General features: G+C 47.4%; 1 protein-coding gene across 2 annotated transcripts in view; it reads left to right on the top strand.

Annotated features, from left to right (window-relative positions):
• The first annotated feature begins 596 nt into the window (after positions 1-596).
• The window catches only part of CA12 (carbonic anhydrase 12), a 63741-nt gene continuing 37096 nt past the window's right edge, over positions 597-27241 (top strand). For both annotated transcript variants that reach the window (XM_049905988.1, XM_049905987.1), the window contains exons 1-2: positions 597-846; positions 8796-8816. In XM_049905988.1, coding sequence (XP_049761945.1) covers positions 762-846; positions 8796-8816 — 106 coding nt within the window. In that variant the 5' untranslated portion in view covers positions 597-761. The remainder of the gene's footprint in view (positions 847-8795; positions 8817-27241) is intronic.

The following is a 27241-nucleotide window of genomic DNA, read 5'->3' as shown; positions in this document are numbered from 1 at the left end:
TGAGCTCTTAACCACTGCACCACCAGGGTTCCATCTGTTATTAGTTATTTATTAGGTGAAATTCTAGTCGCTAAGTGTTTTTTTTTTTTTTAAGTGAAGTTGTGCGCGTGCTCCCCCCCACCCCGCCCAGTGCTATTTATCTATTCTCAACTGATTTCTTTGTGTCTAAATTTCCTAGATAAGAACCTAATCAGGAAGCACCGAACGATCCGAAGGATCCGCAGAAATTCTGGATCTGAATGCAGCCACCGAATCCCTAAGGCGTGCCCAGTCCAGGCAGGCACTGCACTTGGGCCCTGAAGGAGGCTCTTGTCCAAATGGCATTGCTCTCCGGGGGCTATTGAGTAGCGGCAGCGACGGAAAAGGCCGGGGAAAATCCCTAGAGGCTCCCCTCCGGATAGGGCTGAGGCGAGGGATCTCACCCAAGCCCTTCCGCTGCTCCCCCACGAGAACTGGGGACTGTCCCGCGGAGCGCTGAGACTCTGGCTACAACTCACCTTGGACTGGGGACGAGCCCTCGGGTAGGCAGGGCGTTCTTACCCCCGCAGGATGACATCATTTGTTTGGGGCTGAGCCGCTCCATAAAAGCAGCCAGCGGGGAGCCGGGAGCCCAAAGACAGGACGTGCTCGCCACGCCGCGGGGCTGCGCGCACGCGGTCCCGGTGCGCGCCCCGGCACTCTGAGTGCTGCGCGACCCCGGAGTTAGCAGGAGCGGGAGCCGCGGGGCAGCGGGCGCTGGCTGGTGTCTGAGCTCTCCGAAGATGCCCCACTGCAGCCTGCACGCGGCTGCTGTCCTGCTGCTTGTCGTCTTAAAGCAACAGCCTTCCAACCCAGCCCCAGTGAACGGTAAAGTTTCTGCCTCTTTCTTTGCTAACAGTCCGGAAGCCCAGCCACTCCTGGCCAGAAAGATTCCCTGCGGGACTCTTTAAAGACTAATTAAAATCATTACTAGGGAGCGGGGAAGAACATGCACAAGGTCAAATACCACGTTTTTAGAGAGGATGCTTCGTCTGCCTCTGGAACGCACAACCTAGTGCTGTTGGAGGAAGCAGACTGTCTTTCTAACGGTGTGTGGTTCTGGTTTGGTGTTAAAATTCGTTGTGTGTTCTCTGAGCACCCCCAGCTCAGGAGCTGGTGGCGGGAAAACCTGGTAACCAGAGAGGAGAAAAGGAACCCGGGTTTACAATCTTCTGCCCCAGCTCCACGTGCATTTGAGAGAGAACTGACTGGCATTCTGCTACCTGTGACCACCAGAAACGGCTTGCAGAGCCCCCAGCGCCGAACCCCAGACAGGGATGGGTGCCTTTCTTTGGGGGGTGAGACTTTTTACCATTTTAAAAGTTTTACCTCCAAATCAGAGGAATGATGCGGCCCACGCTTAATCATTGTTTTCCTCCCGAAGGGCTCTCTCTACCTCTCTGAACGTGCGCTCGGGCACACACACACCCTTTAGTTCTCAGTGTAATTAGTGCTCTTAACCCCAACGGCTGGAGGCTGAGGGTGCTGAGTTGGGTGGGAGGGTGGTGTGGGGTGTGGGTGGACCTGAACTGTGGGCTCAGGGCCAGGCAGGGCAGGGAGTTACAGTGAATGGCCAAGGGTCAGGCTAGTTAATCTTTTGGAACAAGAGAAGGATCCCAACCGTTTGCTTGTCTTTCCAACAGCTGGTCAAGCACATTTTGGGGGGAGGGTAGATGGTGACTTTTGTGGAAACTTCCTGAGTAATGGTTGGTGGCTCTTGCAGCAGCCAGCAGCAAATTAACCAGTAAGCAAGATATCCCATGAGTGAATGAAATTGTGCACTACAGATTAGTAAATTAAGCCCGTGTGTACATTGCTTATTGTGTAATTCATCCCTGCGCCTTGCCCTTGACAGAGTTTGCCCTAAGTTGCAAGCCCTTTGTGAGGGCTCTGAGGCTCTAGCATTTGTAGATTGATTCCTGGACCCAGGTTGGGTTGAGACATTTATAGAGGGATCAAAAGCAATTGTAATGGCTGAAAATCGATTCTGCCTGGCTGGGCAGTGGTGGTAGGAAATTGGTCCTGGTCAGCTGCCTAAAGGCTCTGTGCCTTCTTTCTGGGAGGTCACCATGCCTGCGTGTGGAAGGGCAGGAGGAGGCAGGCAGCCTGGCTATGATTGGCTTTGAGATTGTTTTAATTAAATTCTAATCCACTGGCTGGCATGATGTGCTTGATATTATCTCCCTCAACTGGCTGAGGACAAACAGAATGTAGTGGGAGAAGAAAGGAGCTACATAAAAGTTGAAATTAATTTTTAAAACTGCAAACTCTGACATGTATTCATTCCCTTCTCCTCTAGACAACCAAACTGGGACCCTAGCTTGACTAGAAATCACGTTCTTAGCTCCAGGCTGCCTCAGGACAAAAGAGAGAAGCGGCTGTTCTTTGGCCCCATGCTCCCTCTCACTCTGGAGCAGCCCCCCTCCTTTCTCTCTCCTCTGCCTAGTTTTCCCGCCTTCCCTTCCCTGCCCTCCCCCTCCCTCTCCCTTTTCCTCCTCCCCTGCCCTCAGTGCCCTCCACCTCCCTCCCCCTTCTTCCTCCCGTGCCTCCTCTTCTCTCCCACTCCCTCTCTTCCCACCCCCTCCCTCCTCTCCCCTTTCTTTCCTCTTCCCCTCCTCCTTTGCACCCCTTCTCTCCTAATCCTTCAAACTGAGGAATGGGGAAAGCTTCTGGGGTGAATTGGTGGGGGTGGGGGCAGGAAATCCACTTTAACCTACACTGAATAGCCAGCCAGCCTACCCCTAGATTCTAAGAACACACTTTTTATTCTATTATTTCTTATGCCAGTTTCTTGGCTTTTTAACTGCCTCATAGGACAAAGTCAAAGCAAAAATCACTGGTGTACGGTGTCAGAATTAACCCAAGATTGGGTTGAAGCAGGTTAAACTGAGAAGTGGGCTGAAGTGTGGTCAGGCGACTGCCTGAGAAAAATGCCTGAGATGGGGGGGGAGCAGTGCATGAGGTGAGGTCAAGGGTCTTCTGGAATAAACTTTGAAATTCTTAGTTGCTGTGGCGGTTTGAGGCGTTTTAATGAATTCTGCAGAGCCTGCCCTGCCTGTACCTAGTGTGGGGATGGTGGGTACTCAGGGAAGGTTCTAGCATCAGGACAGGAAGCAGCCAGGCCCTAAACCCCTGACCTGGATCTTTATAAATTCCACTTCCTCAGTGGACTCCCAGGGCATTCTCCCTCCCCAGTGTGAGCTGGGGCTGCAGGTTCTAACACGAATTGGGGCTTAGCCACCCAAGTCTCCCAGGTAGAGCTAATGACCTTGTATGGGAAGGGAGCAATTTCCCTCCTGTAGCCCCTGGGGAATTGGCCTGGTCGGCCTGGCCTGCCAGTTTAATCCTGTTGAGACTCCTGCCCCTACACTAGAGGCTGGAAACCAAGAGGTGCCATTTCTAAATGAAGCACGCACACCTGAAAGGCTTCCCAAGAGCCATTCTAAGCTGACGTCTTTACCAGATGAAACCTCCTGACTCAGAGCATCCTTACTTCATTTTACAGGGCTGTTTCTCCCCACCCTCCACCTCCTGAGCCCCTCCAGGCCTTTCTATTTATACCTGGAGCACCAGGTCTTAAAGACCTAGCAGCCTTGCTTGGAGAAAGGAGGACAAGAAAGCTTGCTCTGGTTGCTGCTGCTTTTCAAGGACAAATCCCCCAGTTTTGTGTCACCACCTGAGGTCTTACGGTCCCAGATGCTCACTAGGCAACATTTGTCCCTGAGCTTTATAGACTATTATGCTGATGCCTCATCTAGGACATCATGGTTGGTAAAGTAGAGGGTTAATGAAAGAAAGGAAGACGCTCAGTGAATTGGTGTCGATTGACAATGAGGGATTGACACAGTGGCTGCAACAATGGGCTCAAACAACAAGGATTGTGAGGATGGTGCAGGACCAGGCAGTGTTTCGTTCCATTGTACATAGGATTGCCAAGAGTTGGAACTTACTCCACGGCACCTAACAACAACAACATCTAGGATGACGGCTATAATAACGGGGAAAACCTCAGCTTGGAAAGCTTTGGAGAAGATAGCAGCAGAAGGATGGTGAAGCAGTGGATTGGTTTTGGGGTGGACAATTGAAACTTTGGGCCAGGGCAGAATGGCTCAGAAGGCAGAGATGGCTTGCTGGTAGCCTCCAGGATCACAGAGTGGCCTGTGCCTTCCAGGGAAGAAGTGAGGATGAATTGCTGCTACTTGTGAAATTTTACATACTGAGCTCCAAGCGCTCTGCTGGCTAAGTGGCAATTATCCGGTTTCACGTGTCTTGGAAAGCCACGATGATACTTCAGTAGTGAACCCCTCAAACAAAATGCGGACAGGAAATGTCGAGAAAAGAGATTTGACGTCTTGGGTAGCTAGGTTCCAAGGCATGCTTCCTTTGTTCCTTTTCACTATCGTTTGAGGAACAGGGCTGGTAGCGAACTTGGGGGTCACACAAAAGTTGGTTTATTTATGGTTCTAAATATCTTCACCCAGTTGTTATTTCAGAGGAGGTTAACCTTGGGACTGTTAATACCCTTGGAATGTCTAGCAGGTTTCAAGCGATCTGTGGACTTTCTGAAATTAATTATGCATGAAATTTTGTGTGTCTAGACTTATGGGAAGCCCTGGTGGTGTGGTTAAGTGTTACTGCTGCTAACCAAAGGGTCGGCAGTTTGAATCCGCCAGGCACTCCTTGGAAACTCTATGGGGCAGTTCTACTCTCTCCTATAGGGTCGCTATAAGTCGGAATCGACTCGATGGCACTGGGTTTGGTTTTGGTTTGGGTTTGGGTTTATGCTTATGGACATTTTTAATGGGAAAAAGTCCACAGAACCAGCGACATTACTAAGGAGGTGTGGTGGGATGCAGGCTGTCAGAGGGGGTGACACCAGAATGACTGTCCATAAAATTTTTGTGAAGTGTTTCAGTGGAAATTTATTATTTTTTATTAAAAATTCCTGTAGTTAGTTATAACAGCAAAAAATTTCATAAGCCCAGCTCACACATACCAATATACCTACAAGGCTAAAACTGTGTGCTGATTTACTCTTTGAACCTTCTAACCTTCGTCAGAGCTGTCATTATTACCCAATTACAATGATTCTCGGAATCATGTGGTTTTCTCTGCACATGCGACAAGCCCGTGCTGTTTTTGTTGCTGCCAGTATTTTTATGGTCGCTGATTTTGTGAAATTATTTGGTGTTTTAGCTACAAGAGTGTGTTAATTATCATGGGGGGGGTGACACCATGAGTCACTACATTGGGTGACACCAAGACTGCTGACTGTACTGCCTAGAACTCATCAGATACTCCAAGGGAGCTGAACCACCCTCTGCCCCCCAGAGATTTAGAAGGAGGTTCGAAGATTCTCTGAGTTCACAGGAAGTAATGGTAAATGTGGAGAGGCTCTGCCCTGACCCTTGGCAGCCACGTGATCTTGGGCAGGTCACTGCACCCCAGTGGACTTCCATTTCCTCACCTATAAAACAAGGTGGTGAGGGTCAGGTGTGTGAAAAAGACCTAAGTCCTCCTCTTCCAGGGTGGGGTGTCAATAAATAATACCTAAGCCTAAAAATCAAGAAGGAGCAATATAAGCATGTTTTATAGCGATACGGAGATAATACCAAAAGAATCATTTAAAAAGGGTCAAAGTGTTTGCCCTTGGGAGTAGGCGAATAAGTAGATAGCGTCAGGGTACTGCTGGGGTATTTTTGTTTGTTTTCATAAAAAGCTTTATAGAATCATCTAACTCTTAAAACCATGCGCAGGTGTAAGTTTGATTAAACATACTAATTAAATTTTAAGATTAAAAACAAAATTAAGCTACTGGTCCCATCCTATCTGGAGCAAAGGAGAATGAAGAAATCCAAAGACACAAGGGAAAGATTAGTCTGAAAGACTCATGGACTGCTAGTACCACAGCCTTCACCAGCCTGAGCCCAGAAGAACTAGATGGTGCCAGGCTACCACCACCGACTGTTCTATTACAATAGAGGGTCCCAGAAAGAGTGGGAGAAAAATATAGAACGAATTCAAACTCACAAAAAGAAGACCAGGCTTACTGGTCTGACAGAGACTGGAGAAACTCCGAGAGTTTTGCCCCCAGACACCCTTTTAACTCAGAACTGAAGCCACTCCTGAAGTTTACCCTTCAGCCAAAGATTAGACATACCTGTAAAACAAACAATAACACACGTGAAGAACGTGCTCCGAGGTTCAACGGTGTATATGAGACTAAATGGGCGCACCAGCCTAAAAGCAAAGATGAGAACGCAGGAAAGGACAGGAGGACAAATGAAAAAGGGAAACCCTGGGTGGAGAAGGGGAGAGTGTTGATACATCGTGGGGTTGGGAAAACAAATCTGTGTATTAATTATTTAATGAGATACTAATTTGCTCTGTAAACTCTCACATAAAGCACAATAAAACAAAAACAAGATTTTAAAACAAACAAAAACTCTCCCCTGAAGTCAACTTTGAACCAAATAGTAGTTTAGCCCAATTAGAAAAGAATGTCTGCATTAAGCATTATACTCTTTTAAAGAATTACCTGTGTGTGATCAAATTGACCACAGCAACTCGAAAGATAGATGAGAAGCTTAGGGGGGCAGTGAGTTTGTGTTGATGGTGAAATAGTGTGGAAAAGGTTGTCAAGAAAGATGGTGCAACTTGAAGAATGTAACCAACGTCATTTAGAATATGGTAAAGTTATGTTTTGTTGTATATAATTTCACCAAAAAGTAAGTAAAGTTACTTATTACATTAGAAAAATTAAGTAAAAACACAGAGGCAAAGAAATTAAACAGCACAACAACAGCAAAAGGAGGTTGCTGCAGTTGCTGTTGTTGTTGGGGTCCTTCCGACTCATCGTGACCCCATGTGATAAAGTAGAACTGCCCCATAGGGTTTTCTTGGCTGTAATCTTTATGGGGAAACCCTGGTGGCGTAGAGCTTTAAGTGCTACGGCTGCTAACCAAATGGTCGGCAGTTCAAATCCACTAGGCGCTCCTTGGAAACTCTATAGGGCAGTTCTACTCTGTCCTATAGTGTCGCTGTGAATCGGAATTGACTCAACAGCACTGGGTTTGGTTTCTTTTTTTTTTAGTTTGTTTTAATCTTTATGGGAGCAGATTGCCAGGTCTTTCTCCTTCGGAGCTGCTATATGGGTTCACACCACCAACCTATCATTTAGCAGTTGAGCGCTTAACTGTTATGCCGCTCAAACCCAAACCAAACCTGTTGCTGTTGATTCCAACTCATAGTGACACTATAGGACTGAGTAGAACTGCCCCATAGGATTTCCAAGGAGCAGCTGTTGGATTTGAACCGCTGGCCTTTTGGTTAGTAGCCGAGCTCTTAACTACTGTGCCACCAGGGCTCCTATTACACACTAAAAAAGCCATTGCTGTCGAGTCGATTCTGACTCATAGTGACCCTATAGGACAGAGTAGAACTGCCCCATACGGTTTCCAAGGAGCGCCATTACATACTAGGACCCCTTAAAAATGAGATTAAACCAGCTTGGGTGGGGATGGGGCCAAGGGGAGAGGGAAGCTCAGTCCTCTTTCAGCTTTTAAAAACTACCCTTGGCTTGAGTAGGGAATACCCAGTTGAGATGCGAGCAGATTGCTTCAGTCAGTCAGTTTTACTGCAGACCGATTCTCAAGAGAGAAAGGAGCTACACCTTTGCAAGCCAAGAACCACAGGGCTGTTGGGAGATAGCAGGAGAGAGGGGTTTAGGAGCTGAGTGGGCCCCTCCTTGGCAGTGTGCTTGGCAATACCCAGAAGAATAAGTCTCAATTCAGGGTCCCTTTTGGAGTTAGAGACAGGGGTGGGCAGGCTGCATAAGGAGAGTGCGGCTCTGAAATAACCTTTTAAATATACATTTTTGATGTAGGAACTAAGGACCTTTATGTGTGGAGGAGATGGAGGGGGAGGTGACTTCCGTTGTATTCCTGGCAGAGTGTCTCCTACCCTCCTACCTTCCCTGGAATTCTCCCGGAAGAGAAAGGGAACATCCTCAAAGAAACACTTTCCTTTTGAGATTAGTTTTCTCCCTTTTGTGTATGGATGTGAGCTGTTCTTTAGGATACGTTGTCAAGTGGAAAACAGCAAGATGCAGAACAGTTTCCAGCAGGCTAACGTTTGTGTGAAAAGGGGGAAGAATAATATAAATACATATGTGTGTGTAATGGTACTGTGAGAGGGTTCACAATAAACTGATAAAATTAGTTGTCTGTAATGGGAAGCTTGGAGCCCTGGTGGCACAGTGGTTAAGAGCTTGGCTGCTAACCAAAAGGTCGGCAGTTCGAATCCACCAGCTGCTCCTTGGAAACCCTATGGTACAGTCCTACTCTGTCTTATAGGGTCGCTATGAGTAGGAATTGACTCGATGGCAGTGGGTTTGGTTTGGTTTTAATGGGAAGCAGGGAGACAGGGCGGAAGGAGGAGCTGTCACTGTGTACCCTTTGAGAGCTTCAGGGTTTTGAGCCCTGTGAATTTATTACCTATTCAGGCAACAAAGTCTTCTCTAAAATGTCTGGGAGGCTTCTATTCAATAAGACCCCTCTGTAACCCATCAGCCCTGCATGAATGTCACTGTCCTTGAGCTTCCCTCTGAAACACAGCTGCTCCAAGAAGCAGTTACACTGACATAGACTCAGAAAAGGTTTTAATTTCTGGACATCCACCTCCTGTTCAGTCTCACTCATTTCAAAAAGCATCTGTAGTGTTTTCTTTAATTTGTTCAAGTTCAGTTGTACTTACTTGCTTTGTTTTGTTCTTTGCAGGATCCAAGTGGACCTACGCTGGTAAGTAGAGATTTTCGGTACTTTCTGAGATGGCTGTGTTGAAAGAGAGCCACAAACGTCATGCTCTGTGGAGGTTATTTTGGGGAGGGTGGAGAAGAGTGGTTCTTGCATTGTGAAAAGAGTGTAGTCAGGCTTCTTTAAAGAGTGGGTCCTTGCAGACTGTGGCCTCTTAGGAGCACAGGTTGCACACAGCACTTTCTCCAAGCAGTAGAGCCTGGTCTCTGCACTTGAACTTGGGAGTCACAGTGTAAAGGCCTCCAGAGCCCTGCAAGAATTTCTAACACATCTGCCAGGTGAAGATGCCCAGGTACCCCCAGGTGCCCTTGAGCAGGAGGGGGCCTCTCTCCCTGCTAGTGCATTTACCCTGCAATAAACAAAGAATAAAGGGCTTCTTTCTGAATGTTTGGCTCAGACCCCAGATTTTAAGCCGTCACTGTGCCTAGAATTAATTGTTGTTGCCCTGTTTTTGAGGGATTGATGGATTAAGTGGGGATGATCAGTCCTTCTCTTTAATGGAGAGAGAGGAGCATCAAGACTGCCATGGGGTTTCTGAGGGATTGGGTCAAGAATGATGTTAGCTGTCTCTGGTTTGGCGAGGCTGGCAAGAAAACAGCTGGAAATCGACTTAGCTGGGGCAAGATAGGAAGTCAGTCTGTGTTTTAGGAAGAGTAAGGAACTCTGGTGGCGCAGCGGTTAATAAATTAGAAATTTGGTCGTTGGTTTGAACAGGAATGGGAGGCCAAGAGCCTGAGGCCCCTGGCAAGTGCTGGAATGTTACTGGTGTCTCTTTAGGGGCAGAGTCATGGAAGATACACAAGGTAGTTTATGATGATGAGCATGACGGTGGAACTAACTAAATTTGTTGCTCTGGAGGCATTTGCGGCAGACAGAGACGCTGCCTTGGGATTCATTGGCGGTGGCATGGTGACGACAGGGCTTCGATCCGGTTCGTTCTGGTTCGAACCCCAGCTGGGAATTTGCATTTCCACCCCAGATATACTGAATCTTGCTTTCCCCATCTGTAAGCTGAGGGAGGGATTGTCTAGATCATTCTTTTTTAACCTATAGCTTGTGGTCACCTATACTGGAATGGTTTCCAAAAATGCACATTTCTGTCCCTTACCCTGGACCTGGGGGAGGGAGGGAGCCTGAAAAACCTGTATTTTTAACTCACTCCCCAAATGATTCTTATGGATACCGTTAGAGATGATTTTCCAGACCTTTCTAGCCCAAGAGTCAGAGGTAACTTGCCTTGTCTCTTTTACTGGCCTCCCAGGTACAGGGGAAATACAAATTAAGTCTCTTCAGGACTCCCTGTGTTGTGTATTGAATTGTGTACCCCCAAAATACGTGTTGTAAATCCTAACCTTGTTGCCTGTGGTTATAATCCTGTTTGGGAAAGGGTTGTCTTTGTTATGCTAATGAGGCAGGATTAGTGTAGGGTGTATTTTGAGTCAATCTCTTTTGAGATAGAAAAGAGATTTAACACAACCCGGAAGAGGGGTGCCAAGCCACATGAAGGGCACTCAGGAGCCAAGCCCAAAGAGACAAGGACCTTCCTCCAGAGCCGGCACAGAGAGAAAGCCTTCCCCTAGAGCCGGCACCCTGAGTTCAGACTTACAGCCTCCTGAACTGTGAGAAAACAGATTTCTGTTTGTTAAAGCCACCCATTTGTGGCATTTCTGTCATAGCAGCACTAGATAACTCAGACACCCTGCCTCTCTGTTAACGTCCCCCTGGGAAGAGCGAGATGATGGTTCTGGAGAGGAGAGAGACATTGTGTCAAGAACGGGTGGGAGGAAATTCCTACTGCCTCATAGCCGTGTCATGGCATTCCCTGAGGGAGGGCTTCTCTGTTGAACCATATCGACCAGCCCAGAAGCACGTCTTCCCGGCCGCTGGCTCTGGCCAGGCCTGTGTCCCTCTGTCTAGCATGGTTAGAGCAGCTTTGCTGAGGAAGCACAGGGCAGAGGCTAGTGACTCCCACCATGCCTGGGGTAAGCACAAATGCGGATTTGGTTTTTCATTAATGAAATGATGTGGAGTCAGCCCTAAGTGACAACGAGAGTGGAAAAGGACAGCTAAGGGGCAAATAGGTCCCAGCAGGCAGCTGGCAGCTGGCACCTGTTCCCAGAGTCTCACATGTAGAGAGAAACCCCAACATAGTGCTGTGGGGCAGGGGGAGATGGTTTCCAAATGGTGAGGGCTGCCCTGAATGGGGCAAATTCAATCAAATGCCACGTGCTGGTGTTCCCAGCTGCTGAACGCAGCTTCTTTGCACGTAGACACTGCTGACTCATCCTGCTCCAGGGCTGCCTGCTGTCCGGAGCACATGGTAGGACTTCTAGAAGTACGTGGAAAGGAATCTCTATCCCCCATCCATCCCCCACACTGAGTCACCAGGGGTGGATTATCCAATAGGCAAGGTGCTTACCGGATCATCTGGACTGAACAATTTCACATTTTGTCACCACATCAAAGACTCTGCTTCTAGGTATGGCTGGCATCTGTCTCTCCCAACCCCACAGCACCTTCCTACAGAATCAAAGCCTCTTTTCCAATTTACAGTTCCTGACAGGGGCAGAGAACCCAGTAATCAAGGTAAGCACGGGCTTACTTGTGCTTACTTACTAATCTGTAGTGAACAATTTCACATGAAAAACTTGTGGAATTGTTCACTACAGATTAGGAAGTAAGCACAAGTACACTCGTGCTTACCTTCCTTATTGGGTAATCCACTCCTGGATGGCTCCCTGGAGGAGGAGGACCATCTGAATGCCAAGATGGGGCCAGCCCTGCTCCATGTGGCCCCTCCTGCATGGCTGATGCATGAAGCAGCCGCTGGACGTCTGCTGGGCTTTAGAGCTGCTGTGAGGCTCCATTTCATGAGAGAGAGAGAGAGAGAGAATGGGGATGATGAAACACAGACTCCCTCACCCCCACCACTGGAAACCAGCCCCAAATCAATCCTTCTGAGCCCTGGCAGCTTTACCTTCTCAGAAATGAAAGGCAGCCGCATGTCAGGTTGTCATGTGAGCAAAGGATAAACTGCAGCCTGCTGAAACAAGTCTATGCTGTTAGAAGTCATAATAGTGGGTGCCCTTGGAGTGGTGGAGGCAACTGGAAAGAACCATGAGAGGGGTGCTGGTCAGGTTTTGTTCCTTGATGTGGGTGCTGTGTTCCGTTTGTGGAAATTCATCAAGCTGGTCACTTATGGTATGTACACTTTTCTGAATGTATATTATATTCAGTTAAAAAGCTTTGAAAATTCCAGCCGTCTGGAGAGTCACCTTACCTAAACAGTTTTTAAGGCAAAAAACAAACAGAAGCCGTGTGTTCAAAACAACAAAGCAACCAAAAAGAGTAACTTACTGGAACTAACAACTCAAGAATACCTCGTGTGAGCGGAAACTGGGCACGGTGTTCCATTCCGGACATCAGATGCAGGCTTGGTGCTCCTCTGGTGTGAGTTCAGAAATAAACCAGCATCACAGTTTGCTAGCGATCTGGGAGAAGTAAGGCAAACCTTCAAAGGACATGGACTGAGGGAGCTATGAAATCGGCACTGAGCCCCAGAGATGAGGTTTGGTCTTAGAGAAGCACAGGGTGAAGGAGCCCCACCTCTCTCCAAGTCCCAACCCTCGGGCATCCATGAGACCACCCCAGGAAAGGTGGTGGCTTGGCCAGGGTGCCAGGCAGCGGCTACAGCTTCTCCTCTGTGCCTGGGCAGCTCTCAGCTCTGGCTGGACTTGGTGTGACCCAGGACCCGGCCACTGCATTCCTCAAGCTGCCCCTTCCTCCACTGTCTTAAAGAATTTCCTCTGAGAATCAGGATGGGATCCTCCATCCTGGCAGACCTCATCCTCAGGCCCCCAGTTCTCCAGGCTCCCACCTCCTCCTACCTTCTATCTTGCACCTGCTGGACTATTACCAAAACAGAAAACCAAACCCACTGCCGTTGATTCGATTCTGACTCATGGCGACAGAGTGGAACTGCCCCGTTGGGTTTCCAAGGCTGTAAATCTTTACAGAAGCAGGCTGCCACATCTTTCTCCCTCAGAGCAGCTGGTGGGTACAAACCACCGACCTTTCAGTTAGCACCTGAACACTTTAACAACTGCACCACCAGGGTTCCCATTGGAATATTAAGTTGCTATAAACAAACTTTTCCTAGGGCTCCAGACACCCTTCCCAAGCCCTTCCCAAGTACTCAGAACCAGAAATGAAACTCAGGGAAGGCGACTAGGAAGGAGAGCCCTTTACTGCTTTGCCTTAGCGGAGATGAAAGCACCGCATGGTCTCTGGAGCGGAAAGCAGTTGTGGTTAGAGCTGAAACAAAAAGCCACGCCGGCTGCCGGCATCTGTTCCGGCTCATGGCAACCCCACGTGTGCAGAGTACAACTGTGCTCCGTGCTCCGTGCTCCGTTGTGTTTTCTTTCTTTTTGGACTCAGAGCCCCTTTACGTTCTCTCTCTCTCTCTTTTTTTTTATTGTGCTTTAAGTGAAAGTTTACAGCTCAAGTTAATTTCTCAGTCAAAAATTTATACAATACTGTTTTGTGACATTAGTTGCCATCCCCACAATGTGACAACACACTCCCCCTTTCTACCCTGGGCTCCACAGGGCTTTCAATGACTGATTTTTTGGAAACGGATCACCAGGCCTTTCTTTCGCGGCACCTCTGGGTGGACTTGAACTGCCAACCTTTCAGTTAGCAGCTGAGTGCTTAACCATTTGCACCACCCAGTGACTTCTAATTAGAGCTAAAAGGAGAGCCTAAAACGGCAGGTAGGGAGCACAGGGAATTAAAACGCTGATTTAATTAAGGAGACTGTTGTCTTTACAGCAGATAGAGAGGCATAACCACCTCAAAAAACAGCAGTGACCTCTCCCTCTACTCCCAGCTGCCATCCTGAGGATAAATGAGAAGAGAGCTAGAAAAGGCCAGAACATGTTTGTCATAGCAGGGAACTAACCCCCTGTCCCTGGGCCCCGTGGATTTCACTAGAAGCTAGCAATCCAGTCCACTATTGTTTGTTAAATGTGCTCTGTAAGTCAACCCAAACCCGTTGCCATGGAGTCCATTTCAACTCATAATGATCCTAGAGGACAGGTAGAACTGCCCCACGGGGTTTCCAAGGGTATAATCTTTACTGGCGAGCCCTGGTGGCGCAGTGGTGGCACAGAGGTTATGCACTTGGCTGCTAACTGAAAAGCCAGTGGTTGGAATCCTCCAGCTGCACCGTTGGAGAAAGATGTGGCAGCCTGCTTCCGTAAAGATTTAAAGCCGTGGAAACCCTATGGGGGCAGTTCTCCTGTGTCCTAGAGGGTCATTATGAGTCAAAATCAATTCGTTGACAATGGGTTCGATTTTTTTTTTGGCAATCTTTACGGAAGCAAACTGACATATCTTTCTCCATTGGAGCGACTGGTGGGTTCCAACCACCAACCTTTTGTCTCGCAGCCGAGTGCTTAACCACTGCGCTACTGGGGCTCCTTCTCTGAGTCCAGGACCTCTCTAACTGAAGCTGTGACATCCAGGGTCTGTATGGATATGATGTGGTCTGCCCACTCGCAGTTATTTCTCATCTTTACTGTGCTACAGAGTTGGGATTTACGTGTGTCTTGGAGAATCTTGGCCTGTAGCAGCCCAAACCCCAAAAATCTGTATTTTAATGTTCACAGCTGACCTTACCAGCTGGGTAAAGAGTTTGCCACAAGGTAAGGAAGCTAGCTAGCATTATTTCTAAAGGCAGGTGTGGTGGGCTAGGAAAAAAAACCCGTTGCTATCGAGCCGATTCCAACTCACAGTGACCCTATGGATCATAGGAGAACTGCCCCAAGGAGTAACCAGTGGATTTGAACTGCTGACCTTCTGGTTAGCAGCCAAGCTCCTAGGGTGGGGAGTAAGAGGAAGCATGGGCGTGGGAGGAGGAAGTGGAAAGTGTACAGACTTTGCGATAAGGTAGGCCTCTGTGGGAATATCTTCAAGGCCGCTTTCTGGCTGTGCGGCCTTAGGAAAGTAACTTAGCCTCTCTGAGCCTCAGTTTCCTCAACTACAACATGGGAGTCATAGCATTGACCTCAGTGGTTCTCCAAGGGTGGTCCTGGACCAGAAGCATCAGCATCACCTGGGACTGGGGATGCCCTTCTCAAACCTCCCCAAACACTAAGGATTAATAGTGAAACACAGGAAAGGAGACTGGGAAGAAACTCCTTTACCTGTTAGCCTTTCGTTACAACGAAAATGCTGTGTGACCTTGTCAGAAATTCAGATTCTCAGGCCCCATCCCAGACCTTCTGAATCAGAAACGGGGGGTGGGGCCCAGCAGTCTGTGCTTTCACAAGGCCTCAAGGCTCTGGTGGTGCAATGGTTAAGTGCTCAGCTGCTAACTGAAAGGTCGGGGGTTCAAGCCCATTCAATGGCTCTGCAGAAGAAAGACCTGGGGATCCGCTTCCATAAGATTAAAACCTGTTGCCATCAAGTCAATTCCAACTCCTAGCAAGCCTATAGGACAGAGTAGAACTGCCCCGTAGGGATTCCAAGGATGTAATCTTTACAGAAGCAGGCTGCCACAGCTTTCTCCCACAGAGAGGCTGCTGGGTTCGAACTGCTGGCCTTTTGGTTAGCAGCTGAGTGCTTAGCCACTGCACCACCTTTCTATTACGATTACAGCCTAGAAAACCTTATGGAGCAGTTCTGCTGTGTCACATGGGGTCTCTATGAGTTGAAATTGACCTAATGGCACCTTTTTTAACAACTGGGTGATCCTGATGCTTACTCAAATTTGAAACCCACTGCTCTGCTTCATAGAGTTGTGGTGAGGATTAAATAAGGCAATGTATTCCTTTCAGGAAGTAGCTACCACTTACTTTTTGTACTTCTGGGTTTCATTGGGAAGCTGCTGTCCCACTGATAATACGTGCTGCCGGCAGGCAGGGAGGGCCCTGTATAACAGCACGAAAGAGAAAAAAAAAACAGGTGTGTGCTGCTAATTACCATTTTTACAGGGTATTGTAGGAGGTTGTGCTGAATCATTGAATTTTTGGCAGGAAAAGCATGACTGGAAAATTTTTATTTGGTACATATAGGTACCACTGGACTCCGAGGGTACGATTTGTGGAATGAGACAGAAAACAAAAACCGTATAACCTACCAAAAATTCAGACACGCTCAATGATTCAGCATGCCCTCTATTACTGAAAACACAGAGTATTCACAAAAAATTAAAAGGAAAAAATACTTGGGTCACAAAAGGGATATGGGAAGAGGCCCACACCGTGCCTGGCCCAGAGATAGCACCCTGTAAGGTTAATTGTCACTTTTCCCCCTTCAACGCAGCTTGATGAATTTATATATGCTTCCCCCCTCATTCTTTTCTGATGGAGAATAAATTAGCTGGTAAGGTAGGAAAATGCCCTGTGGTCCACAGGAGTAAACACACGTGACTGGTATTATTGTTGGAAAAGATCTGCTTCTTCAGGCTTTTCTGGATTGTCTGAATTTTTTCAACGAGGAGGGTATTTCCCCTTTACAAAGAAAGGCTTGGATGAAAAACAGGAGGGCTCCGAGCCCTATGGGCTCCTCAGGCTGGAATGTCCTTTCCAAGCTTTGTCCTCGGGACCAGGGTGAAGTCAGATCTTATCTCCCTGGTACCTTCCTGGCATTTGGGACCAGACACCTGGTTCCAAGGCCATGTCCACCTCAGCACTTGGCTCAGGTCTTCTGGAGAACCTTAGCTTCCACGCCCAGCCCCTGAGGGCTGTGCTGCCTTCCTACCTGTGTCTCAGGGCTGAGCCTTAGGAAGCTTGGAGCTGGGCTCTGAGGGCTCTGAGCTACATCAACCTCACTCCATGCATTGACCCTCATCCACCCCAGGCAGAGAGTCAAGCCTTGAACTGCAGAAAGTGAGTGCTGGTGTTGGCGAGGGGTGTGTCCTGCCAGGTGCCCTGTGGCCTTGCTCTGCTCAAACTTGCCCCTTCTGCTTCCTGCTGGTCTCCAGCCCCAGGAATTCAGGTGAGGGCTGGGTACAGCGCCCCTCCAGGAGCCTGTCAAAGCCCTTGGCAGACCATCACAGCATGAGGATAGAGAGAAGCCTGTGGGCTTTCTCTTGATCCAGCTCAAAAGAAAACTTTAAAGCTAAAAGGCCAAATTCAGAGCAGACTTCTGAAGGCTGAGGAGGCGGCTCTAGGCAGGGACTGGAAAGGCAGGTTTTCCATGAGGAAGAGAACAAGTCAGAGAATGTTTCAGCCAGGGTTCCTGTCATGGATTGAATTGTCTCCCCCACAAAATGTGTGTCAACTTGCCTAGGCCATGATTCCCAGTATTGTGTGGTTGTCCTCCATTTTGTGATCTGATTATCCTCCATTTTGTGATGTTTTGCAAATCCTCGCCTCTATGCCCGTGGTCATGGTCCCAGTTGGAAATGAACAGTCCATTGTGTTAATGAGGCAGGATTAGGTCATGTTAATAAGAATACAACACTCTTAGTCAGGTCACAGCCTTGATCTGATGTAAGGGGAGTTTTCCTGGTGTATGGCCTTTACCACCTTTTATCTTACAAGAGATAAAAGGAGAGAGAATGGAGCAGAGAGGAGAGGGACTTCACTACCACCAAGAAAGAAGAGCCAGGAGGTTCTTTGGACCTGGAGTCCCTGCCCTGAGAAACTCCTAGACCCAGGGAAAGATTGATAACAAAGACCTTCCACCAGAGCCGACTGAGAGAGAAAGCCTTTCCCTGGAGCTCGCTTCCTGAATTTGGACTTCTAGCCTCCTAAATTGTGAGAAATTAATTTTCTGCTGGTTAAAGCCACCCATTTGTAGTATTTCTGTTATAGCAGCACTAGATAACTAAGACGACTCTGGTTCAAATCTCTGCTGAGAATTTGCATTTCCATCCCCAGATATACTGAATCACAATCCACACTTTAACAAGATCCCCAGGTGATTTTTATGTATGATAAATCTTGAGAACCATTGCTCTACTAGTGGCTCTCAGAGCTGGTCCCTAACCAGCAGCATTAGCATCGCCTGGGAACTTGTTAGAAATGCAAATTCTCAGCAGGGGTTGGAACTGGAAAGAACTGATTCCAAGCCCTGATTTCAGCAGGATCCCACGGTCTCTGCAGAGGAATTTCCCTGGTTGAATACCATCTTCCTCTGCAGTGGCAGCCATGTGATGAAGGCAGCAGGCACCATGGTGGCTCACACCAGAGTCACAGAGACAGACTCTCCCAGAGACCACGTGTGTGTGTGCATGGGTGTGTATGTGTACACACATGTGTGCATGTGTGTGGCCAAGAAAGGGCCAGTGCCTGCTGTGAACAAATATCGTATTCCACTGACTCTAAGGAGCACATTTTCCCACGTTTTAACATCTCTGAATTCAAGATATATCTTATAATCAATGGCACCCTAGAAGCAATGAAATATTGTTGCTGTCCCATAAATACTGACTGAGAAGCACCATGTTAGGTGCTAGGAACACACAGAAAGGAGCTGAAATAATTAATTTCAACAATTAGGTAGTGAAAACAGTGGGAGAAGAAAGGTGTAAAAGCAGTGGTCCATATGTAGCTATCTTGTCCGACACACGCAGATGAATGGTGAAGAATCATACTAGATGTTGAACTATAATGTTTTCCATCTTTCAGTCAATTCACAGTTCTCATAGACTTTTTGGTGGTATTGGGTCTGTGTTAAAAGTATTTGTAAACAGTAATTCAGGCGCTATTTTTTTTTCTCCAAATTACCGGTAGACAAATTGTTCCAATCATTTTTACGTAATTGTTCCAACGGGTTAACCACAAATGTCACAGTATTGAAAGAGCAACCACCCTTCATTTACTCAGAGTCACTAGGTGCTATTTTTTTACTTATAGAAGTATTCCTTTAAGGAGCAAGCTTCCCAGTCACCTGACAAACATTTGACCTATGCCAAGCAGGAAGGAACAAATCCATGAATCCTGGCTGCCGCCTCCTGTGTTTGTAAAGGCTGACTCAGAACTGCCATAATTCTAAATAAAATGGTTCATTTGGCTTATCTTAATTTTTTTGTTTTGTTTGCTTTAACAGTTTTATTAAGATGTAACTCACATACCGTAAAATTCATCTTCTTAAAGTGTGCAATTCGGTGGTTTTTAGTACATTCAGAGTTGTGCAGACATCACCACCATCTAATTTCAGAATATTTCCAACAACCCAGAAAGAAACCTGGTACCCGTAAGCGGTCACTCTCCCTTCCCCCACCCCCCGAAGAACCTAGGCAGCCACTAATCTACTTTCTGTCCGGCCCCTCCTTGGACCTCTTGGTTGCTCATCTTCTGAGAACTGCTTGAGAAGCAGAGAAAGCAGAAAAGGTGACCGTGAAGGTTGTGAAACAAAGATGTTTGTAGCAAACCTAACGCAGTCATGCATTGACTGTTTCCCCTTTTGGCTTTGGCCACCAGGAAGCCCAGAGGCAAATTGGTGGCTCTAACTTGAGTAATGCCTTGTCTCACGGCCTGCAAATCTAAAGACTCCCCCTTGGTGCCCTTTCGAGTTTACGGATATTTTTCCTGGCCCGGAGCCAAAATGTTATAACAAATTCATTTCTGGGATTTATATCCAGAAGACACCTTAGAGAAGTGGTACCCTACGCTTTCACCACAAATGACCCTTTTATATCCGCCCCCGCCACCATGAATACTGTGGTTTAAAAGATCGATTTTAAGAAAGTAATATATTAATGAAATAGTTAATTTGTTTTTCCACTTATTATTAGTCAAAACCAATCAAAGCTTTCCAATTAGCCTGAGATAATTGGTTCACAAATTGTATTTATTTCACAAATATTGAGTGAATATTATATGCCAAATATTGTATTAACCAGCCAGCTGCTGTCGAGTCAATTCTGACTCATGATGACCCCATGTGTGTCAGAGTAGAATTGTACTCTGTGGGGTTTTCAATGGCTGATTTTTCAGAACTAGATTGCCAGCCCTTTCTTCTGAGGCATGTCTGGGTGGACTCGAACCTTCAACCTTTGGTTAGCAGCCGAGTGCATTAACCATGTGCACTAAGCAAGAACTCAAGTATTGTATTAGATACTAAGGAAATGATGTACAAAGCACTGTCCCTACCATTGTGGGACTTAGAATCTGGGGGGAGACATAAGTAAACAAGGCCTTACAATACAGAGAGATGAAGCACAGGTGAGAACGTCCTAACCTAGCCTTTTGGGGGAAGGATTAGAGAAGGCTTCCTGGAGGAGGTGATGTTCAAGCTGAGGCCTGAAAGACACATAAGAGCTGACCAGGCAAAGGGGTAGGGGTGAACGGGCATCTGAGGCAAAGGGACAGCAAGTGCAATGGTCAGTTAGAAAGTTGGTGCCTTCTGGGGCTTCGCAAGGACCTTAATAAGGAGGGTGGGGGTCTGGGGAGATGGGCTGGGGCCCACGTTTGAGGAGTTTGTGAGCCAGCTGAGGAATTAGGACCTCATTCTGGAAGCAGCAGGGAACTGCTGGAGAGTCCTAAGTAGAAAACTGAAGGGTCAAATGAGTATTTTAGATGGATCATCCTGGCTGCAGTGTGGAGAAAGGATTGAGTGTGAAAGACTGGATGAAGGGAGACCAGAGGGATCGAGGGTGGGGGGGCAGAGGGTGAGGGTCTGTACCAGGGGAGGGGCAACAGGGATGCTGACCCACTGGTAGAATTCAGCCGGAGGTGTAGACACCCAGCATTTTAACTGGCCTGGCCTGTTCAGCCTGACTGATGAGTGCCCCATCTCTGATGGGCTTTAACTAGCGACCACGTGCTATGGAGAATGCCCACTCATGGAGACCCCATGTCTGTCAGAGTAGAACTGTGCCATGTAGGGTTTTCAATGGCTGATTTTTCTGAAGTAGATCACCAGGCCTTTCTTCAGAGGTGCCTCTGGGTAGACTTGAACCTCCAACCTTTTAGTTAGCAGCTAAGCATGTTAACAGTTTGCACCACCCAGGGACTCCTTGTTGGGCTTTACAGAGTATTATAATCTGCATTTAGACTACCATGACTGCCTAGGTAGGTCCCTGGGGTGGGGGGGGGGGCGGGGGAGGGGACACTGATATAGCCAAGCCTCATCCTCTTTTACAAACGAGACCAGGAAAACTCAGAGATGTCAAGTGGCCCTAACAGAGCATGGGAAGCCAAGCCAGGAGCAGACTTGGGTCTCCTGATTCCCACCTGAGGCCCTTCCGTGGTCACTGGGCAGGTTCTTATTTTATGCCAGGGGTTGAACACGCTAAACCAGACATGCATCAGTTCATTGTATAAAAGCCTTTGAGGAAATGCAGTGGTTTTTTTTTTTTTGAAAGAAAATAATACAGATTTGTTAGAAACAAATGATGCCAAATTATTGGCTTCTTTCCTCTCATCAGGATAAAAGGCTTAGTGGTTAAAAAAAACACACACACAATAGACTTAATACCTGTTGACATAAATAAACATTTGATATGGTTTGTTGCGACACACTCAGTCTGGGGGAACTGTGGATCAAGGACCAATGTGGTTGCTAGGAAGAGAAGTCAACGGTATTCATGGCGTGAGGCTGGGAAAGATAGGGCAGGGGGGCTCTCGAGGGACAATCCTGCATTAACGCCCCCTTCGGACCTGGCAGGTGGGTGAGGGTGGACAGCTAGGGGAGTGCGGTGATTAGAACAGGAAAGAACAGCTTTGGAAAGGAGAGTGGAGGATAAAGGACAAAATAAATGAAGAAACATGCCAGAAAAGTATATCAAAGTGAATGGGACTGGCCTGCAGGAGCAGGAAGAAGTAATCTGGTGAACAAACAGCAGAAGACAAGAGCTCAGGCTGTAAAAGCTGATTGAAGGCGGAGGCTTGATGGGGGTGCCCAGACCTTCTGGTTGTCCAGAAAGGACACACACAGACGAAGACACACATACAAATATGTGTGTGATCACACCTGCGTTCATACGTGTATCCACACCCGCACACGTTCATGTCTCCATTTCCTACAAAATCAACTCAAAAGTCTCTCAGCTGGTTTCTGAGTTACACAGATACGGGACTGATTATACCCCACTGCCTGGAGCTGTGCTTAAGTGAAGTTTTTTTTTTTTTTTTAAGGGCAATATATTTGTAGCAAAACATTTGCCATTTCAACCGTTTTTAAGTGTGCACTTCAGCGACATTAATTACATTCACCGTGTTGTGCAATCATTACTGCCCTCCTTTTCCCAGTTTTTTCATCACCCCGAACAGGAACCCAGTAGATGACTGCGCATCTCACCCCACCCCACCCCCAGCCCTCGGTAACCACCAGTAAACTTTGATCTCTGTGTTGTTGTTAGGTGCTGTTGAGTTGCTTCCGACTCATGGCGACCCCATGTACAACCTATTGTAGATCTTCCATGTAAGTGGCATCATACAGTATTTATCATTTTGTGCTTGACCTGTTTCACTCAGCATAATGCCTGTAAGGTTCGTCCACGGCACAGCGTGTGTCAGAGCTTCATTCCTCTTTACGACTGAATAATTTACATTGTACGTATATAACGCAGTTTGTTTATCCATGCATCTGTTGATGGACATGTGGGTCGTCCCCACCTTTCGGCTGCAAAGAACACTGGTGTACACATTATCTGTTTGCGTCCCTACTTTCCGTCTTTTGGGTCTAGGTGAAGTCTTAAAGAGATTCCTCTTTGCTTCCTGCGGGCAAGTCCCCTAGTCTCCCTGGCTCTCTGTGCCTCAGTTACCTCGTCTATTAAATGAGAGCCGGTAGCCCTGGGTCATGGGGTCATTATGCAGATTGAATTAATTAATATATGCTCAGCATGTACAACAGGGGTCTGCAAACCATGGCCCGTGGGCCAAGTCCTGTTTTGTAGATAAGATTTTATTGGGACACGGCTATACTCATTCTTTTGCATGTTCCACGTGGCTGCTTTCACCCTCTGACAGCAGAGTCGCGTAGTTTCCATAGAGACTGTATGGCCTGCAAAGCCTGAAATATTTACTATCTGGCCGTTTACAGGAAAAGTTTGCCCATGCTGATATGGAACGATGCCCTGCACATAGGAAGTGCTTATTAAATGTTATCTTAAAAAAAAAAAAATCATTGGGCCTTGTGGTTTAACAGAACTTAATTGGAGCTCTGGAATGACAAGGCAATTACAGCCTAAAAGGAAAATCTAAAACAGACGTATTTGTTATCCTCACTCACTGAGGGCATCGATGGTACCCTTTCCTGCCTGCCACCCTCAGACTGGCGTGAGATGGCCCCTCGCATGCAGGCACCAGCCTAACCATATTCTCCCAGCCTGAGGCCAGCCCATCCCCTTCTCTGCCCAGGTTGATTGACAGGAAGAACACCCTATTGCTTTAATAAAACTCTCCTCGGTGTGTTCTTGTCCCTCCTTCCACAAGGCCCCAAAGAGGCAGTCACTGGGCTACTAGTTCAAGGCTCTCAGCTTCAGCACTATTGGTATTTTGGGGCAGATAATTCTTTGTCCTGAGGGGCTGCCCTGTACGTTGTAGGGTGTTTAGCAGCACCCCTGGCCTCTCCCCAGTAGATGCCAGTAGCAACTCCCCCAGTCTGGATGATAAAAAATGTCTCCAAACATTTGTCCCCTGAGAGGCAAAATCATCCCCGGTTGAGAACCACTAACCTAGTCTAAAATAGGAGTCCCTGGGTGGTGCAAATGGTTAACACGTTCCGAAAGAAGTTGGCGATTTGAGCCCACCCAGAGGTGCTTCGGACAAAAGGCCTGGCAATGTACTTCTGAAAAAAATCAGCCATTGAAAACCCTATGGAGCACAGTTCTACTGTGACATGCTTGGGGTGGCCATGAGTCAGAGGCAACTCAATGGCAACTGGTAAGTCTAAAACAGCATCATAGGTGGGGGCAATAGCAATCCACCCCAAATACATATTTAGGTTCAAATCTGTATTTAAGAAAAGATTCTTCTTTGCAAGGGCACAGTCCCGCTAAAACAAAAAACCCAAACCTGTTGCTGTTGAGTTGATTCCAACTCATAGCAACCCTACAGAACAAAGTAGAACCACTCCATAGAATTTCTAAGGAGTGGCTGGTGGATTTGAACTGCCAACCTTTTGGTTAGCAGCCGAGTTCTTAACCCCTGTGCCATTGGATCCCTAAACAGAAGACTCAGCATCTCAGTCTGAAGCACCCACACTTGGGTTGCTACAGCTGGGGCTACGGTTCCACAGAGTCACTGGGTAGCTACCTGCCTCATGTCTGTCACTACAAAGGTTTATCAGAATGCTCCCTCCGCCAGCACAGAGAAGGAGCGACATCAGAGCAGGAGCTAAAGAGGAGGTACCGCTCTAGCAGACAGACATGAAAAGGCCACAGCGAAACAAATGCTAAGGCCACGTTCAACTTAGATATCCAGGTTTTTCCCTGACCCCCTGTGTAAACACCAAATCACGTTTCTTATCCACAGCCTCAAACTTTTGACAAAGATGAGGCCTGAGCAAGTGGGTGGGGAGAGCAAACGAGGGAGTGAGGAAGAGGAGACAGCTGTCCCAATGGCTGAAATCATCCGTGACATTTCCAATCGTTCTCTGTCAGGGAAGGAGCCCATCACCAGGGCGGTCTCTGGCCCTGGTATTTGCTCTCTCACCGATTTTCTTTTAACGCAGAGAGCATTACAGCATCGCCCTGTAGGGGATCTGCCTTGATTACCATCATCATTTGAAGCTTTTCCTTTTCATTCAGGAACTTGTGACAAATAACAGCCTCGTTGACCCGGTCTCTTGTTTTTGGAAAACCAGGGTGTGTTTTCTCTGTCTTCCGTTTATGCCAACTATCCCCCAGCCCTATCCACAGCTTGTTTTCTAAAACCAAACAGGGGAAGCACCAATGTTTTATTTCAGTCAACAGCTATTTTATGTAAGAGAACTAATAGCAATTTAACCCAAGTCAATTATGTAAACAACAATAAAAACAATCCTGTGAATGGATAAACAAGATGGTATATTCATACAGTAGAATATTTTTTGGCCATAAAAAAAAAAATGAAACACTGATTCACGCTACAACATGGATGAACCTTGAAAACATTCTGCTCCCTGAAACTATGGTCCTTGGACGCTCTGCTAACCCAGAACTGAAACCATTCCCGAAGTCCACTTTTCAGACAAAGGTTAGACAGCCCTATAAAACAAAAAATAACACACGTGAGGAACGGTCTGCTTAGTTCAATCAAACATACGAGACCAAATGGGCAGCTCGCATCCAAAAGCAGGATGAGAAGGCAGGAAAGGACAGGAGCTGGATGAAAGGGGAAGTGTGCTGTGCTGTCACATCGTGGAGATTGCAGCCAATGTCACAAAACAATATGTATAGAAATTTTCAGATGAGAAATTAAGTTGAGCTGTAAACTTTCACCTAAAGCACACGCATGCACACACGCACACACACACGCACACAAAGCACATGTGATAAGGTTACAGGCCATTAGCTAGCTGTCAGAAAAATGATGGAATATGGCAGAGTTTACTTATTTCTTTTTAATGGCTCCAACATTTCACCTGAAAAATTGCTCCCGGAGCTGTATAATTGGGGATAACAATTAAATGACAGTTTCCATTTGTTAGGCAAAAAAGGAAAACATTCTGCTGAGTGAAATAAGCCAGTCACAGAGGACCGCATGTGGTATGATTCCATTTACGTGAAACGTCCAGAAGAGGCAAACCCACAGAGACAGACTACAGATTAGTGGTTGCCTGGGCTGACGGGAGCGGGCACTGAGCGCTTAGCGGCCACGGGGTGTCCTTTTGGGGTGATGAAACTGTTCTGGAACTGTGTAGTGGTGATAGTTACACAACACTGTGAATGTGCTAAAGGTCAAACTAACGGTGAGTTTTTATGTTATGTGTATTTTACCACTGGAGAGTAAAAGGCCCTGACTCCAACTGCTCTTGATCTGATGAGGGCTTTATAGAGGTGGTCCTCAACCATGGCTGCTCATTAGCATCTGTTGGGCAGTTTTTTAAAACCTCGCTGTAACTGGATCCCACCCAAGACCAATTAAACTGGAATCTCTGGGGCCAGGACCTGGGGCAAAAAGTTAGAAGCTCTCTGGTGATTCCAGCGTACAGCCGGGGTTGAGAATCACTGCTCCAGAGCAGAGGCTCTCAAACTGTGGCCCCCGGACTGTCAGCATCAGCATGACCTGGGAACTTGTTAGCAATGCAAACTCTGGGGCCCTCCCCAAAGCTACTGGATTAGAAACTCTGGGGGTGGGGCCCAGCAATCAGGTTTCTGATTCTAGCTCAAGTTTGAGAACCACTGCTCTGAGTGTAGGAGCCCTGGTGGCACAGTGGTTAAGAGCCATGGCTGCTAACCAAAAGGTCAGCGGTTCAAATCTGCCAGCCATACCTTAGAAACCCTATGAGACAGTTGTACTCTCTTCTGTAGGGTTGGTATGAGTCAGAACTGACTCCACAGCAATCAGTAACCCTATATTAAGACAGAAGAAGACGGTGTCTGCAGGTCTGTGTATTCAGAGATGGTTACTGGCCCTTGTCTGAGCCTGGAGCCTCCTAGTTTCATTGTATTTAGAGAGGGCGCAGCAGGATGCCCTGGTAAGGGTGCTGGACTTAGCATTTTAACGTCTACCATTATTCCTTTGGGAGCCCTGTTGGCACAGTGGTAAAGAGCTACGCCTGCCTACCCAAAGGTCGGCAGTTCAAATCTACCAGCCACAGCTTGGAAACCCTGTGGGGCAGCCCTACTCTCTTCTATAGGGTCACTAGGAGTTGGAATTGACTCCATGGCAACGGGTCAGGGACATGCTCCAGAGAAAAGAGGACCCACCTCTGATTAATTTGTGACATCGGCAAAGGAGAAACTTCAAGGTCAATTTGATTCCTTGGCCTCCATTTGTAAGTGATAAAACCACAAGACCTCATCCATCAATTATTAACCCACAGCCCTTGTAGTCTCCTTTCCTCGTGGGCAGGAGGTTATGTCTCTCCACCTGATGGACAGGAAAATGAGGCAGCATCCAGCGGAGTGTGGCCTTCTGCTTGTGGGAACTCCAGACTACCGACTGGCTGAACCCACTGGTTGTCTAAAGAAGCCATATAGTTTTACTCAACTTCGGAAGTGAACTGCAGGAGCTGTACAGTATTTTTTAATTCCGTGGCCAAATAACATCCTGAGGATGTGTGACTTGGAGGTGGATTTAGTTAGTTGGGGACATGAAGGCTGCCTTCCCCTCCGAATGGGATCCAGTGGCTTAGCTGTGTTCTCTGTCGACTCAGAGACCAGGACTACAGATGACCCCAAGAGACCAGGACTACCAGCCCCCTGAAAGGAAGACCTTTCTAACAAGCAGAGGAGTTGAGATAAGCAGATGCTGCACGATTCCTGCTCAGCATTGTCACAGAGCAGGGCCCATCCCTGGATAAGATGA

The sequence above is a fragment of the Elephas maximus genome, chromosome 13, assembly GCF_024166365.1.
Source record: "Elephas maximus indicus isolate mEleMax1 chromosome 13, mEleMax1 primary haplotype, whole genome shotgun sequence".
Classification (NCBI taxonomy): domain Eukaryota; kingdom Metazoa; phylum Chordata; class Mammalia; order Proboscidea; family Elephantidae; genus Elephas; species Elephas maximus.
The sequence above is the reverse complement of the archived record's forward strand: the minus strand, read 5'-3'. Positions and strand labels throughout refer to the sequence as shown.